Here is an 18,195-nt window from a genome sequence, read left to right as displayed (position 1 = left end):
GTTAAAATGGCTGGCAACTAGAACGTGCAGTTGATTATAGCATACAACAGATGCTCCACGAATTGGTCATTAAGTCTGCGGGGAATATGAGTTCCCCGATTGAGGTTGTTAATCTAGTCTGATCAGGGAGCTCTGGCTGACATAAAAGGATGAATGTCAGGGATATTGACTCAGTGAGTGTCAGTGCTATTGTCAAAGGCTGTGCATTTGTAAATAAAGGGTCATTGATGATGGGATGCCACCCTCTGAAGAGTTATTTTAGTTCGGCCAATGTGTAAGATGATGAGTCCTCTGTGAAATTTGCACAGCTCCAGCACTGGAGTCTTTCAGGTGCAAAGTCGAACCAAGGGCCCAACTGTATACAAAAGATCCCACAGAATCATAGAAAGAGCAGCCAGGGAGTTCCAGCCCAAAATTTCTCTTTCAACCAAGACCTCAAAAACAAACTATCTGGCACACTATCTCACTGCTGTTTGTGGAAGCTTTCTGCGTGCAAATTGACTGCTGCATTTCCTACATTGCAGAAGTGACTACATGTCAAATGGCTGTGCAGTACTAAAGACAGGAAAGGTACTATATAAATGCAAGATCTTATATTGATTAGCTTTTTCTTATTTTTTAAAACTGAGGGATATCAAAATGCAGTTGAAGCGGGAGTGACTGTTGATGGTACTGTCTTTCAGATGAGAAATCAAACTAAGGCCCTGCCTGCCCTCTCACATGGATGTGAGGATTTCTGTACCAGTCACTCAAAGAAGGACAGGGCAATTATTCATGGTGTTGTGGCCAATATTTATCCCCCAGTCACTGTGAATGAAACAGAGAATATCTGGCCATTAACTGATTGGTTTGATTTGATTTATTATTGCCACACGTACCTAGGAAAAGTAAGAAGTTTTGTTTTGCGTGCAGTACAGGCAGATCATACCATACAAAGTGCATTAGGGTAATAGAACAGAGTGAGGAACACAATGTTACAGCTGCAGAGAAGGTGCAAAGAGAGCAAGATCAACGTTTAAATTTAAAATTTGAGAGGTCCATTCAGAAGTCTGATAACAGCGGGGAAGAAGCTGTTCTCGAATCTGCTGATATGTGTATTCAAAATTTTGTATCTTCTGCCCGATGGAGAGGTTAGAAGGGATTGTAACTAGGGTGGGAAGGGTCTTTAATTATGTTGGCTGCTTTCCTGAGGCGATGAGAAGTATAGATGGAGCCAATAGATAGAAGGTTGGCTTGCGTGATGGAATGGGCTATGTTCACAACTATGTGTAGTTCCTTATGGTCCTGGGCAGAGCAGTTGTCCTAACAGGCTGTGATACATCTGAATAGGATGCTGCTTGTGAGAGGTTGCTGTGCACAAATCTGCCGCTGCATTTCCTACACTACACTTCAACTGAACCTCAGTGATTCTTTTGAGATGTCCTGAGGCAGTAAAAGGTGCCACGTAAACACAGATCTGATGATGGTCAAAGCTCTCCTCCACTGGAGTTTTCTTCATCTCATGCCTGCATCTGTTATAGATTAATTAATCGTGATTAATTGCTATGATTAATTAACAATTTTGTAATCACCGTAATGTACAAGAATACCAGAAGGCAAGCTAAAGGGGCCTGGCTCTTTTTGCTTTCCTTCATTCCTGTGCAAATGGGCACAGCTGAAGGAAATGGAACAAATTCTGTCAAATTTTAATCTAAATACCTTTGCAAAGTTTGGTATCACAGTGCTTATTTTATGGATTTTTACAGCTCTTTCTTAGCAGCACTAATTAATATCATACATCATCATTCCGTTGTGTGTGACACAATATTCCCCGGGACTGTCACCTTGAGCAAGACCAAGATTTTCTGCATGAACTCAAACTTTCACCGAGTCCGTTCACCCATCATCCCCATGCCCACTGCTCAACATTGTTGTCCAGTCCACAAACAACTCAGCTTTAAAACTTACAATGTATTTTTCAGTTCCCTCTGGAGCTTCCTTTTCTATCTCTAACCTCTGTGCTCCAGCCGTGCACGGTCTCTGCATTACTCCAGTTGTCTAAGAGGAGCAGTGCAGGTTGATGATATCATGGAAAATCAAGCAAAGCACAGGAATTCACTTGCAGAGGATTTAGAAAGTACAGCAGAGGAGATATATAAATTGGGATAGACCATACTCAGAGCACTGTCTGTGGTTCTGGTCTTCATATTCCCTTTCTAGTAGTTCTTCCAGTTGAGGAGGATACTTGCCAAAGAGTACAGTCCATGGTAGAACCCTCCCTGTGGAGGTTTTAACACAAGAGCAGCATGGTGGCTCAGTGGTTAGCACTGCTGCCTCATAATGCCAGAGTCCTGGGTTCGATTCCGCCCTTGGGGAGCTGTTTGTGAGGAGTTTGCACATTCTCCCTGTGTCTGTGTGGGTTTTTCTGGGTGCTCTGTTTTCCTCCCACATCCTGAAGATGTGCCAGTTAGGTGGATTGGTCATGCTTAAATTGCCCCATAGTGTGCAGGCTAGGTTGGTTAGCTGTGGGAAATATGGTGATAGAGTCTGGGTGGGATAGTCCTTGGAGGGTTTGTGTGGAATCAATGGGCTGAATGGCCTGCTTCCACACTGTAGGGATTCCATGAGGAGACTGTTGTACTGCAACTACTGCACTGCTTTCCCATCATTACTGCCTGCCATAGGTGTGTTATCCATAAGGTTATACATGTTGATAACCAACCTGTTGGTTCACCTTATAAACAAAGCTTTCTATCACTATCAGGTCCTGGAGTGGGATTCAAATCTGGAGCTTCTGGCCCAGAGGTAGGAACAGTAGCGCAAGACCTCCCAAGTTCACCACATTATGAAGAGGAGAAAAGACTTCAAAGAATAATACCACTATATTGACCAATTGGGATAGATGGGACAGTCTGAGGCTCTTTTCTCAAGAGAACGCCGAGGGATAACCTCATAATGGTCTTGAAAATTATGAAGTTCAATAGGACAGATGTTGAGAAAATATTCCCACTTTTGGAGGAGATCAAAGCTAAAGGCCATAAGTTTAAGGTAGTCAGTAATAAATCCAATTAAGGAACTCGGGAGAAACATCTTTATTGAGAAAATAGTTAGTGCTGTACTCACTACCAAAAGAAATAGTTGAGGCAAATAGCATAAATGCATTTAAGGAGAAGCCAGATAAGTGTGTGAGAGAGAAAGCAATAGCAGGATATGTTGATGGAGTTAGATGAAGAACATGGAACTATTGGGTCGAAAGGCTGTGTTGTATTTTTTATGTAATACTCTGCACATGAGTTTAGCCATCGCCATTGCAAAAACACATTTGTTTTTCGATACCTCAGATGATAAAACCCGGGTTCAAATTCAGGGCCAGGGCTATATCAACGCAAGTTACATTAGGATGCCGATTGGGTCCGAGGAGTATGTATACATTGCCTGCCAGGGACCATTACTGGGCACCACTGACGACTTTTGGCAAATGATCTGGGAAACGAAAGCTGGCGTCATTGCGATGATGACCCGGGAGCATGAGCGGGGAAAGGTCAAGTGTCACAGATACTGGCCTGATAAAATGTATAAACCAATGAGAGTGAACAAGTACCACCTCATACTGGAAAATCACCAGATCCTGGATTCCTTTGAAATAAACGCCATGAAGATGACAGACAGTGAGGTAAGGAAAAAAAATCACAATAATCATGAGCACATTTCTTTGCTTCGGCAGATTGATAGTTGAGTTGGATGCACCAGTTGGATGTTTGAGGTGACATGATGGCTCAGTGGTTAGCGCTGCTACCTCACAGCACCAAGGACCCGGGTTCAATTCCACCCTCTGGCAACTGTCTGTGTGGAGTTTGCATGTTCTCCCTGTGTCTGTGTGGGTTTCCTCTAGGTGCTCCAATTTCCTCCCACAGTCCAAAGGTGTGCAGGTTAGGGTGGATTAGCCATGCTAAATTGCCCACAGCATCCAAGAATGGGCAGGCTAAGTGGATAAGCCATGGTTACAGAGATAGGGTAGGGGGTAATGAGTCTGGGTGGGATGCTTTTTGGAGGGTCAGTGTGGACCCGATGGGCCAAATGGCCTAATTCCACACTGTAGGGATTCTACGAATTGAAAATGTTTCAGTTTAACAAAACCAGAAATTGCTAGCACCACAAACGACTTTCCGCTTTCTCTCCACAGATGCTGCCAGACCTGCTGAGTTTTTCTAGCAATTTCTGTTTTTGTTTCTGATTTCCAGCAGATTCTTTCAGGTTTTTTGTTTCATTTTAAACTGATTAAGTCTATGTAGGGTTCAAGGTGTGATTCCTGTATAATCTGGCTTGGCTTTTCCTGTTCCTATTTTCCAGCTTGTTGGTTGATTGTGTTGACAGGAAAGCTGAAGAGGAAATTGGACAGAGGTGTTCAAATCCATGATCAGTTTTGATAGGTTTCACAAAGACTATGAAAAAAAAAGTTGTTTCTACTGACAGGGATTGGTCAAGAGAGAACACAGTTTCAGGTGGTTGGGAACAGAACCAAAGTCTAGATACAAAATCCTTCCCCAGCCCCACCTCTCCTCTCTCTATTTATTTCTGAGCTCGCTACCCTCTCCCCATTTCTGAAGAAGGGTCCCGACCCGAAACGTCAACTTTCCTGCTCCTCTGATGCTGCCTGGCCTGCTGCGTTTCTCCAGCTCCACACTGTGTTATCTCTGACTCCAGCATCTGCAGTTCTGACTATCTCTAGACAAAAAAAAATGTTTTTTTTCTTAAATACACACAACTTACGGTTTGGAATGTGTCTGTTTGGGAAGCAGATTCGACGTAACATTTTGAAAGGAAGTTGTGAACTTTATGAGGCTATGTAGAAAGAGTACAATGAGCCAGCGCAGGATTAATGGACAGAATGGCCTTTTGTGCTGTACGATCCTACACTCCATGAAGAAGCCTGTTGTTTTAGGTCCATTTAGAGTCATAGAGCTGTACAGAATGGAAACAGCTTTGGTCCAACTCGTCCATGCTGACCAGATATCCTAAATTAATCGAGACCCATTTGCCACCATTTGGCCCCTCCAAACCCTTCCTATTCATATACCCATCCAGGTGCCTTTTAAATGTAATTGTACCAGCCTCTACCACTTCCTCTGGCAGCTCATTCCACACACGCACCACCCTCTGCGTGAAAATGTTGCCCCTTATGTCCCATTTAAATATTTCCCCTCTTACCTTAAACCCATGCCCTCTAGTTTTGCTTTCCCCCATCTTGGGGAAAAGGCCTTGTCTATTTACCCTATCCATGCCCCTCATGATTTTATAAACCTCTATAAGGTCACCCCTCAGCCTATGACACTCCAGGAAAAATAGCCCCGACCTATTCAGCCTCTCCCTATGGCTCAAACCCTCCAACCTGGCAACATCCTTGTAAATTGTTTCTGAACCTTTTCAAGTTTCACAACATCCTTCCTATAGCAGGGAGAGCAGAATTGCACACAGTATTCCAAAAGTGGCCTAATCAATGTCCTGTACAGCTGCAACATGACCTCCCAACTCCTATACTCAATGCACTAACCAATATAGGCAAGCGTACAAAACACCTTCACCAGATATTATATCTATATTTGAGGTGTTTATTGTATCAGGAACTGGAAGAACTGATTTATAGATGTGGGGTCTCCTCATCTCATTTCACTTTGCGGGCCTAGGCCAGGCCACACCTGGGACACTTTTTGTTCTCCTGGACCAAGACAAGTTATACTTGCTGTAGAGGGAATGCAGCAAAGGTTCATCAGGCAGATTCCTAGAGGGATAGATTTGTTGTTTAAGAAGAGGCTTGGGTTGACTGGGTCTGTATCCACTGGAGTTTAGGAGAATGAGAGGGGATCTCATTGAAATGTATTAAATTCTGACAGGGCTGGACACAGGGATGATGTTCCCACTGTCCAGGGGTCCAGAACAAGTGACTGTGGTCTCAGGAAATAGAGTACACCATAACTCACTAAGATGCAGATACCTTTCTTAACTCAGTGGACAGAAATCTTTTTTAATAGAATCCCCACAGCATGGAAACAGGCCACTCAGCCCTACAAGTCCACACCGACCCTCTGAAGAGGGAATGCAGCAAAGTCCACAACCCCTCTGAAGGGCATCCCACCCAGATCCATCCCCCTACCCTATCACCCTGTATTTCCCATGCCTAATACACCTAACTTACACATCCCTGGATTCAATAGGTGATTTAGCATGGCCAATCCACCTAACTTGCACATCTTTGGACTGTGGGAGGAAACCCACACAGACACAGGCAGAACATGCAAACTCCACACAGACAGGTGCCCGAGGGTGGAATCAAACCCTGGTCCTTGGCACTGTGAGGCAGCAGTGCTAACCACTGAGCCACCATACCACCAATGTCAAACCTGTGGAATTTTCTACTACATAAGGAGGCCAAGTTGCTGAATATATTTCAGAAATAAAGAGATTTCTAGAGTCTAAATGTGTCAAGTGGGATTGAAAGAGAGAGAGTAGGAGTATAGCATTGAGATAAAGGATCAGCCATGATTTAGTTCAGTAGCAGAACAGGGTGGAGGGGCTGAAAGGCCTACTCCTTGTCCTGACCCACTATCAAGAAGGGTCAAATACTAAATAAAAACTGAAATAACTGCAGATTCTGTAACTCAGGAACAAAAACAAAGTTGCTGGAAAAGCTCAGCAGGTCTGTTCTGAGGGAGGGTCACCGGACCAAAACATTAAGTCTGATTTATTTCTTCACAGATAATGCCAGACCTGCTGAGCTTTTCCAGCAGCTTCTGTTTTGGGTCAAGAACGGTCCTTTGTTGAACCATGGCAGTACCTGGGTGTGTGCGAGTGTAAGAAAATAGTTGCAGAAGAGGAATGAGCATTCTGTAATGACGTCGAACAGATATGACAATGGTTTGATTTCTGTGTCTTCACTAATTTCAGACAGGCGAAGTACATTACGTGAAACATCTCAAATATGCTACATGGCCTGATCATGGCACACCAAACTCGTCAGAGCATCTTGTGCGGTTCATTCTCTGTATGAGGGAGGTGCCCAATCTGGGACCGATTGTCGTCCATTGCAGTGCTGGGATCGGGAGAAGTGGCGTCCTAATCTGCACTGATGTACTGTTGAGCCTGATTAATAAAGAACTCAGCGTAAGTGAAGGAAATGTTCTTGGGAAGTTCTTTCTGTTCAGCTAAGATGCTTTTGTTTGCAATTATTGTCCTTCTGGTACTCCTGTGATTCAAGGACACGCAGTCCAGCTCCTGTTGATAACCACATAAAAAAAGTAGCCAGAGACACTCAGCAGGTCTGGCAGTAACTGTGGAGAGGAAGCAGAGCTAACATTTCGAGCCTAGTGACCCTTCTTCAGAGCTGAACCCTTGGTTAACATTAACTTGGCTTTCTCTGTCCACGAATGCTGCCAGATCTGCTAAGTTTCTCCAGCTCTTTCTGTTTTGTTTCGGATCTTCATTATCTGCAGTTCTTTGCTTTATTATCTTGTTGCGAACCAAGCTAGTTGGTATCTTGTGGCTTTCTGTTAGAATTTCTTCTCATGCACTGCCAGCTCATTTCTCTTCACTCAATCACTCTTGTCTGAATCGTGGGGAAACTCTGGATGCCAACATCAGCCTAGCATGGGATTTGAGGTCTTATCTCCTGCCTCTCTTGAACAGTGTTGGTTCCGCAGAACCTCTGTAGTGAAGGCAAGTTTTATTAATGTTTCTGGTGTATTTTAAACCCAGTTAAAATCCAGAACTCTATCCAGACTCTGGAATCAGATCCAATTGGAGCTTTAAAAAGTGAGATGATGGTCTTTATCACTGAGAAGGAGAAGGGGCAGCAGGTGCAGAGGGCATCAATATCTGCCAGTTCCCCTTTCAACCATACACAATTCAAACTATATCACTGTACTTTCATTGTCACTGGGTCAAAGTTCCAGAAATCCCTTTCTAGAAGCACTGTGGGTGCACCTGCACCACAACGACTACAGCAGCTCATAGAATCAGAGAGATGTACAGCACGGAAACAGACCCTACGGTCCAACGCGTCCATGCTGACCAGATATCCTAAATTAATCTAGTCCCATTTGCCAGCATTTGGCCCATATCCCTCTACACCCTTCCTATTCATGTACTCATCCAGGTGCCTTTTAAATGTTGTAACTGTACCAGCCTCCCCCATTTCCTCATTCCATACACGCACCACCCTCTGCATGAAAAAGTTGCCCCTTGGGTCCCTCTCACCTTAAACCTATGCCCTCTAGTTTTGGACTCCCCTACCCTGGGAAAAAGACCTTGGCTGTTCACCCTATCCATGCCCCTCACGATTTTATAAACCTCCATAAGGTCACCCCTCTGCAACTGACAGTCCAGGGAAAAGAGCCCCAGTCTGTTCAGCCTTTCCCTATTGAAGGCATTTCATCACCAATTTGCAAGAGCAATTCGGGATGGCATGTTAACGCTGACCAAACCAGCAACACCCACATCCTGCGATAGAATGATGAGAAGGATATGGAGCAAAGGCAAGCGGATGGAGTTGATGTACAGATCGGCCATGGTCTATCTGAATGGAGGACTAGGCTGGAGGGGCTGAATGGTCTACTTCTGTTCATCATCTTCCTAGAACGATAAATACAGTGATAAACTATTGGAATTACAAGTGGTCTGTGTCGTCAATGCACTGTTTTAACAAGTTAACCATTTGCATTATTGCTTTAAATGGATAATACAAAGGCATGGAGGATAGTGAGTTCATATGTAGAAGCATGGAATCCCTACATCGTAGAAGCAGGCCATTTGGCGCATAGGGTCGACACCGACCATCTAAAGTGTCACACCCAGACAAACCCCTTTAGCCTATCCCTATAACCCTGCATTTCCTACAGCTAACCCACCTAGCCTGCACATCCCTGGACACTATGGGCAATTTAGCATGGCCGATCCACCTAACCTGCACATCTTTGGACTGTAGGAGGAAAGCGGAGCACTCGGCAGAAACCCACACAGATGCTTCCTCCCCTCGCTAAGTAAATCATGTAAAAAGTACACAGAATCACAAAGGCTACACACTCGCACAGACCCAAAATCCTCATGGGCTGTAAAATGGTCTATGTCGGAGAATGGGGACAATGGATAACATATTGGAAAGTGAACATTAAAGAAATAACAGTGAGGCTGGAGGATAAGATTGAAAAAAAATTGCAAGAAAGAGAAGGAAGTTTAAAATAAGAAAATGTGAAGCTGCACACTGTCCTGACTCGGAAATATATTGTTGTTCCTTCACTGTCATGGTGTCAAAATCCTGTAACCTCCTTCTTAACAGCATTATGAGTGGCCTTACACCACATGGACTGCAGTGATTCAAGACCCAGCACCATGACAAAGGTGGTTAGGGATGGGTAATAAATGCTGACCTAGCCAGCAAACACTCCAGATAAGTAATGATAAGTGGAACATTTGTTACAATGAATGTGTTAAGTATTTGTCCTACATTCCACTGTCTGCTGTTGTCATATCTTTTAATACTTTCAGTGGTTTCAGTGGTTTGATGGCAATTGGAGTACGGCTCTATAACCTACCTAATCTACACATCCCTGAACACTACGGGCAATTTAGTATGGCCAATCCACCTAACCTGCACATCTTTGGACTGTGGGAGGAAGCAAAGCACCCGGAGGAAACCAACGCAGACATGGGGAGAATGTGCAAACTCCATACAGACAGTCACCCGAGTGTGCAATAAAACCCAGGTCCCTGGTGCTGTGAGGCAGCAGTGCTAACCACTGAGCCATCATGCCACCCTTTGCAGTTCCTGCAGTGTTTTGTGGTTGGGATGGAACAGCTGATTTTGGATCAGACCTGGGCCATTCGGAGATCCAACTTCCCATTAGAGACCGAGAAGAACACACAAAATGGAAGTAGGAGCAGGTCATTTAGCTTCTGGAGCCTGCTTTACCACTCAACAAGATAGTGATTGATCTGACTGTGTCCTTAACTCCACTTTCATATCTGCCCCAAAACCCTTGACTCTCCAACTGTCTAACACAGATATATCCAATGACCCAGCTTCCACTGTTCACTGTGAAACATCATTCCAGAGACTAATGATATTCTGAGAGAAATTTCTTCTCATCTCCATGTTAAATGGAAAACCCATTATTTTTAATCTGTGCTCCTTCAAACCTGATCACCCCCCCAACAATGAACAAATTCTCTCGCAATCTGACCTTACACCTTTGGGGGCGACACGGTGGCACAGTGGTTAGCACTGCTGTCTCACAGCGCCAGGGACCTGGGTTCGATTCCAGCCTCGGGCGACTGTCTGTGTGGAGTTTGCACATTCTCCCCGTGTCTGCGTGGGTTTCCTCCAGGTGCTCCGGTTTTCTCCCACAGTCCAAAGATGTGCAGGTTAGGCAGATTGGCTATGCTAAATTGCCCATAGTCTTCAGGGAGGTGTATATTAGGTGGGTCATAGGGGGATGGATCTGGGTGGGATGCTCTGAGGTTCAGTGTGGACTTGTTGGGCCAAAGGGCCTGTTTCCACACTGTAGGGATTCTAATTCTACACACCCTTTTAGAGTCTTCTCTGTTTCAATGAGGTCAACTTCTATTCTTCTAAACTCCAACATATAAAGGCCCAATTTGCTCAAACTTTCTCCATATGACAATACCCTTCATCCGAGGAATCAGCCCAGAGCGCCTTCTCTGAATTGCTTTCCTGTTAAGAACATGCCAGGCAGCTTCCAAAGTCGTTCTCTAGGATGCCACAGGCTTTAACTGGGGGCACGGGAGGTACTGTTGTCCAGCATTTGGCCTGTGAAGCAAACATGAAATGGGTGGCACAACTGGAATGCAAGGGCCTGATCATCACCCGAAATTGGTCCTCAAAAAAAGTTCTGGGAAAGGAAGTGCTGAGAAGAGAGAGGGCAACAGGTTGAGCAAGTAATATCTGGCACCACCCACGGTGATACTGTTAAACTAAGGGATGAAGAGGTCCTGTAGAAAGTTCTGGAGAGAATCTAACATGTGGCATGAGAACTGAGACATCATGTTACAGCTGTACAAGACAATAGTAGGGCATATTTGGAGTATTGCGTATAATTCTGGTCGCCCTGCTACATGAAGGATATTATTGAACTGGAAAGGGTGCAAAAAAGATTTACAAGGATGTTACTAAGACTAGAAGGTTTGAGTTAGATGGAGAGGTTGGATAGGTTGGGACTTTTTTACATGGAACTTAGGAGACTGAGGGATGACCTTACAGAAGTTTAGAAAATCATGAAGGGCACAGATAGGGTGAATAGCCAAGGTCTTCATCCCAGGCTAGGGGAGTCCAGAACTAGAGGGCATAGGTTTGAGGTGAGAGGGGAAAGATTTAAAAGGGACCTGAGGGGCAACATTTTCATACAGAGAGTGGTGTGTATATGGGAATGAGCTTCCAGAAGAAGTGGTAGAGGTGGGTAGAATTATACCATTTAAAAGACATTTGGACGGTACGTGGATAGGGAAGGTTTAGAGGGATATGGGCCAAGCACCGGCAAATGGCACTAAGTCACTTTGGAAAACCCAGTCAGCATGGATGAGTTGGGATGAAGGGCCTGTTTCCATGCTCCATGACTGTAACTGACAGGTTATAAATGTCAGGAATGACTGAACTAGCTCGTGCCCTTTTCTCTAACGACATCTGCAGTGTAAGGACTTCAGGATCCTGGATCAACCTTGCAAAATGGAGCTGAACATCACTGAGCATAAACAGCCCAGTATGGGTGGAGTTCTAATACTCTAGAATGAGAGAGAGTCTTGAGAGCACATGGACATGAACTCATGAAGATGATGGATCAGTCCTTACCTAATGTAGCTATAAGATCAGAGCCTGATATATTTATAAAAGAGCTCCATCTCAGATGTGCACCTTGGTTCAGAATGAACAGGTTCCTTATTGAGAACAACATCTAGCAGCACGTCAGCAATATTACCGGCAGACAAAGGATGCATGACAGTAATCCTTAATAGAGTCCAATACATTCGAGAAAGCTAATACACTACTAGCAGATACCGACACCTACCAACAGATGGCAATAGACCCAATGCCACTGTTAGAGAACTGGATCAAAAATGACCCTGAAGAAATTAAATGACTCAGGAGACATCAGAAAGACAGACTACCAAAAAATGAAGCCAGAGGGATCCAACACACCCCGCTTCTATGGAGTCCCCAAGGTACATAAGCCAGGGGTCCCCCTCAGACCCACTGTCTCACTACCAGGTACACCAACATACAGACTAGCCAAAGAACTAAAACAGAAACTGAAATACTTAGTTGACAACACTACCCACTCCATCCACTCCTCCCAAGAATTCCTCAACACCATCAATGACACCAGGATAGAACAGGATGAGATAATGATATCCTTCGATGTAACAGCACTATTTACATCCATAAACATTGACCGAGCCAAAGAGACAATTGCCACACTGCTGGACGAATCAGGAAGGTAGACACCCCACAACACCAACAGCATCAACAGGGACAGCACCCTGAAACTGCTGGATCTGTGCGTCACAATCCACTTCACCTTCAATGACCTTGTATTCAAACAAATTAACGGAACACCAGTGAGATTCCCAATATCAGGACTGATTGCAAAAGCAGTAATAAAAAGGTTAGAATGGACAGTGCTCCCCACTATACTATACTGGGTCCACTATGCAAATGATGTCTTCAAGATTATCAAACGCACAAAACTAGAAGAAATCCACCGACATATCCTCACCGGAATAATATTCACAATAGAAGAGAACAATAACCAACTACCCTTCCTAGACATAATGTAGAATGTAAAAGCAACGGGGAACTCCAGATGAGCATATACAGAAAGACCACACATATGGACCAGATACTTAATTACACCAGCAACCACCCCAACACCCATAAACCGAGCTGCATCGGGACATTATTCAAACCGGCCACAACACACTGCAGCAACCTGGAATTGCACAAAGCAGAACAGGAGCACTTATACGGAGTTTTTAAAAGGAATGGATACCCAAAAAGAACAATCCGCCATTACCCCCATGACAGACCACAACAAGAAGACACAACACGGCCAGACACAATAATCACCCTACCTTACATCAAGGACATATCAGAGATGGCCACAAGACTACTCAGATCCCTAGGTATCAACCATGACCCTGTGACAGCTACTGACAAACGTAAAGGATCCCATACCCACAACCAATAAAACCGATGTAATATACAAAATACCATGCAGGGACAGTGAGAAACATTACATAGGCCAAACCGGAAGAAAACTGACAATAAGGATACACAAACACCAACCAACCACCAAGAGACACGACCAATTCTCACTGGTCTCAATACACACGGACAAAGAAGGACATGAATTTGAATGGGACAACACATCCATAATAGTATGAGCCAAACAGAGATATGCCAGGGAATTCCTGGAGGCCTGGCATTCCAACCGGAACTCCATCAACAAACACATTGAACTGGACCCAATATACAAACCACTGAGAAACAGAACCAGAAGTAATGCCAACCACCCCAGCAAACCGAGGCATACAAATAACAAGCAGGACAAAACACCGACGCTTCACTGGAGGCGTGCTGACGATGTTACCTAACAGGGTGATGAAACATCTGTAACCAAACACACCAGCTCAGCGAGTAAGTCTACAACCTTAGCAGCCATGTATTGCATGGAAAGGCCCAAAAGCAAGAGTTGGGCCCTCTGATAACCTATTCAAGGGGCCTAACACCTCTTTAGGTGGTCAATACTGATGCTTAAATAGAATCCCAATTGGAGTGTTATTTTAGGAGAATTTGGGTCCAATGGGAGGCAATATGCCCTATACAACTGCTTTTTGGCCTCATTTTCCATTTTGAAAAGGGAGCATGGAGTCTAATTGAAACCCTCCTCTTCCCCACAGTATGTCAGTCTGGCAGTGAGATTCCAAAAGTATACTTAGTGCAGGACTCTGATTATGATCGTATATTGAGAGAGTTCTGATGGACTTGATTAAACAGAAGAATTCCTACACCCAACTTTGCAGACAAGGGAATGTGTCAATGCGGGCATTGAGTTTCTTTCATAGTTAATTAACTGGAAGAGTCATATCATTGTCCCAGTACTTAAAAATGAATAGAAGTCAATGGTGGGAATTATTCGATAAATCAAGTGGTCCCTTGCTGTCAAAAACAGGAGCGCAATATTATATAAATGACTCTTCAAACAAGTCTTTCCGCAGGGAGTCCAGGATCAGCAGATATATCATTATCGGTCTGTAAAGTTGGACTGTATGACAAGACAGCCTTTGAAGTTTATTACAAATATAGAAATTCAAGGACATTTAACAAGGGCAAAGGCTAGAATTCCAAGGCAACTTGGATTTATGAAAAACAAGTGAGACAGAACGAAGATATCGGAATACTTTGAAGATGTGAAAGGATTGGCTGATATGGGGAACACAGCAGATATCTAGACTTCCGGAAGGCATTTAATCAAGTGTCCCACATGAGATGTAGTTAAAATTAAAGGTCCTGCCGTAAAAGGAAGAACAGCAAATTGGCTAAATGATGGGAAAGAAAAGCTGACAATCAATAGTGCTGGGTCTAATTGGACAGCTGGTCCTAGCAGAACACCCTGGGGATCAATCCCAGACATTCTGATACTCATATGTTTATATAAAGGATCTTGATAAAGGCATTAAAGAAGAATATCTAAGTCTATAGTGGATACCAAGTTGCGTGGGAAAGACAACATGTTCAGAGGGAAGTGATAAAATGGAAAGATGCCGACAGAGGGAAGGAAGAGAAGGAGACATTAACGAGACAGATGAATTACAGTTAGTGTTTGATGTGAAGTAATCCATTTGATACTTGAAGTAGTTCATTATGGTTGAATAATGAATATTTTTAAGATGTCAGGAAAGGCTTTGAAGTGGTGAGATTTTTAGTTTTGTGTCCATTTTCTTTTCACCCCCTTTGCTCCTGAGTGAGCTGATTTGCACAGCTTAGGAGTCCACGAATACATAGGCTCCCTTGCTTATGTGCACAGTCATCATGTGTAAGGTATAATGATGTTCAGGGGTAAGTTCAGTTGGCTGGAGAGTGGTATGTGGGATACAGAGCGATGCCGACAGCATGAGCTCAATCCCTGCATCAGCTGAGATCACCATGAAAGTCCTGGACTTAATATTGAGTTCCACACTTCCAGATTGTGAACCCATTCCCGTTCGTTCCCTTTCTTTTAGCTTTACTTGATACATTCTCTATCACCATGTCCTCACTCTCCTCTTCCCCACTACAGTGGGACTGTCTGTTCTTTCCATTCTGGCAGTTAGACACACCATTGTTCTGCACTTCTCACATTTCAATCACTTAATCTACTCTATCAACACCTTTCTACCCCAGAACACCCCCATCCCGTGTTGCATAAATGCTGCTCCCTTCACACTTCAGTTCTGATGAAGAATCATCTAGACTTGAAACGTTAGCTTGTTCTCTCTCTCTGCATGGATGCTGCCTGACCCACTGTGATCTCCAGCATTTGTTTGTTTTCACCATGGAAGTCCTGCCTTCTCAATCTCTCCCTTCACGTGAGATGTGGTGACCTTCAGGTTAAACTACCAGTAATCATCCCTCTCTAATGAGAGAGCGGCTCCTATGGTCTCTCAATAGGGTAGGACAATGGTAACTTTATAATGAAGTTAGTCACATTTTAAATGTTGGGGTTATCCTAACTGACGATGGATTTGTCACACTCAAGGTGTACAGGTAGACTTGTCAGTAAGATTGACCAGATCCCTTTCCCCACTGCATACTGACCTCTACCTTGCAGAGGCTGAGCACCAACTCTCAGATACCTCCTCCCACCTTCCCCTGGACCATGACCCCACCATGACACATCAGGCCATTGTATCCACTATGGTAACTGATCTCATTTCATCTGGTGATCTCCCCCTCTCCGCTTCCGAGCTAATAGTCCCCCAACCCCGCACAGCTCATTTCAACCTCCTCCCAGAAATCCACAAACAGGACTGTCCAGGTAGACCCATTGTTTCAGCCTGCTCGTGCCCCACAGAACTCATCTCTTCCTACCTTGACTCAGTCTTCTTCCCCCTGGTCCAATCCCAACCCACATACATCCACTATTCCTCTGACGCCTTACGCCGGTTTCAAAACTTCCAGTTTACCAGCTCCAGCCACCTCCTCTTTACCATGGATGTGCAATCCCTTTACACGTCCATTCCCCACCAGGAGGGTCTTAGAGCTCTCCGCTTCTTCCTGGAGCAAAGACCTGTACCATCTCCATCCACCACCACCCTTCTCCGCTTGGCCGAGCTTGTCCTCACCCTCAACAACTTCTCTTTTAACTCTCATTTTCTTCGGGTAAGAGGGGTTGCCATGGGTACCCGCATGGGCCCTACTTATGCCTGTCTCTTTGTGGGGAACGTGGAACATTCCTTGTTCCAGTCCTATTCCGGCCCCCACCCATAACTCTTTCTCCGATACATCAATGATATCATCGGTGCTGCTTCCCTCATTCGTCTGGAATTGGAAAACTTCATCAATTTTGCCTCCAATTTCTACCCTGCCCTCACTTTCACCTGGTCTATCTCTGACTCCTCCCTTCCCTTCCTCGACTTTTCTGTTTCCATTTCTGGGGATAGACTAGTTACTAATATCCACTATAAACCCATTGACTCCCACAGCTACCTGGACTATACATCCTCACACCCCACTTCCTGTAAAGACTCCATCCCATTCTCTCAGTTCCTCCGTCTCCATCGCATATGTTCAGATGAGGCCAACTTCGACAAGGGAGCCTCCGAAATGTCCACCTTCTTTCTCAACTGAGGATTCCCCAGCTCCGTTGTCGACAGGGCCCTCAACCAGGTCCGACCCATCTCCTGCACTTCCGCCCTCACCCCTTCTCTTTCCTCCCGCAACAGTGATAGGGTTCCCCTCATCCTCACCTACCATCCCACCAGCATCCACATCCAGAAGATCATCAGATGCCATTTCCGCCAACTCCAGCAAGATGCCACCACCAGACACATATTAACTTCCCCTCCCTTGTCCGCCTTCTGCAGGGACCGTTCCCTCCGGGACACCCTGGTCTACACTTCCTTCACCCCCAACACCTCCCCACAGCCCTACAGCACCTTCCCCTGTAACCGGCAAAGGTGCAACACCTGTCCATTTACCTCCTCCCTCCCCAGAATCCAAGGGCCCAAACATACCTTCCAGGTGAAGCAATATTTCACCTGCACTTCCCAGAATCTAGACTACTGCATTCACTGCTCACAATGTTGTCTCCTGTACATTGGGGAAACGAAGCATAGACTGGGTGACCGCTTCACAGAACATCTACGTTCTGCTCGCAAAAAAGACCCTGAACTACCTGCTGCCTGCCACTTCAATGCACCACCCTGCTCCCTGGTCAACATCTCTGTCTCCGGCTTGCTACAGTGTTCCAGTGAAGCTCAACACAAGCTGGAGGAACAACACCTCATTTTCCGCTTGGGGACCCTACAGCCCTCCGGACTCAATATTGAGTTCAATAATTTTAGGACCTAAACTCTCCCATGTCCCACCCCCCCACCCCACACACCAGGCCTTTTCACCACATTGCCTGCCATTACACACCCCCTGTTGTTAGTCACTAACAGTCCCCATTAACAACTATTCACCCTCCCAGCCTGATCGTCAGCAACTCCTTTGTCTGTCCAATTGTCTTTCTCTCTCTTTGGGCTCTATCCTATCGTTTACTCCCTACCCCACCCACCTCCCTATTTACTGCGTAAAACTGACGTTTTCCCAGCCACCATCAGTTCTGAGGAAGGGCCACCGGACCCGAAACATTAACTCGGTTTTCTCCTTCACAGATGCTGCCAGATCTGCTGAGCTTTTCCAGCAACTTTGTTTTTGTTCCCTTTCCCCTGTCTGAGAGCAGAGACCCACCTTCATTACTGCTGTCCTTGTTGAGCCTTTAGCAAATTAGTAATATCAGTAGTAGTGAATCAGAGATAGTAGGAACTGCAGATGCTGGAGAATCCGAGACAACAAGGTGCAGAGCTAGATAAACACAGCAGGCCAAGCAGCATCATAGGAGCAGAAAGGCTGACGTTTCGGGCCTAGACCCTTCATCAGAAATGGCCATTTCTGATGAAGGGTCTAGG

At 45.0% G+C, this 18,195-nt stretch overlaps 1 protein-coding gene across 1 annotated transcript in view; it reads left to right on the top strand.

Annotated features, from left to right (window-relative positions):
* The window catches only part of LOC125486845 (tyrosine-protein phosphatase non-receptor type 20-like), a 141,924-nt gene that overhangs the window by 116,423 nt on the left and 7,306 nt on the right, over positions 1-18,195 (top strand). Inside the window, exons 12-13 of the mRNA XM_048616180.1 lie at positions 3,321-3,652; positions 6,922-7,137. Of these exons, the coding sequence (XP_048472137.1) occupies positions 3,321-3,652; positions 6,922-7,137 (548 nt within the window). The remainder of the gene's footprint in view (positions 1-3,320; positions 3,653-6,921; positions 7,138-18,195) is intronic.

This window comes from Rhincodon typus, chromosome 34, assembly GCF_021869965.1.
Source record: "Rhincodon typus isolate 14 chromosome 34, sRhiTyp1.1, whole genome shotgun sequence".
In the NCBI taxonomy this organism is placed as follows: Eukaryota; Metazoa; Chordata; class Chondrichthyes; order Orectolobiformes; family Rhincodontidae; genus Rhincodon; species Rhincodon typus.
This window is presented reverse-complemented; position numbering and strand designations above follow the sequence as displayed.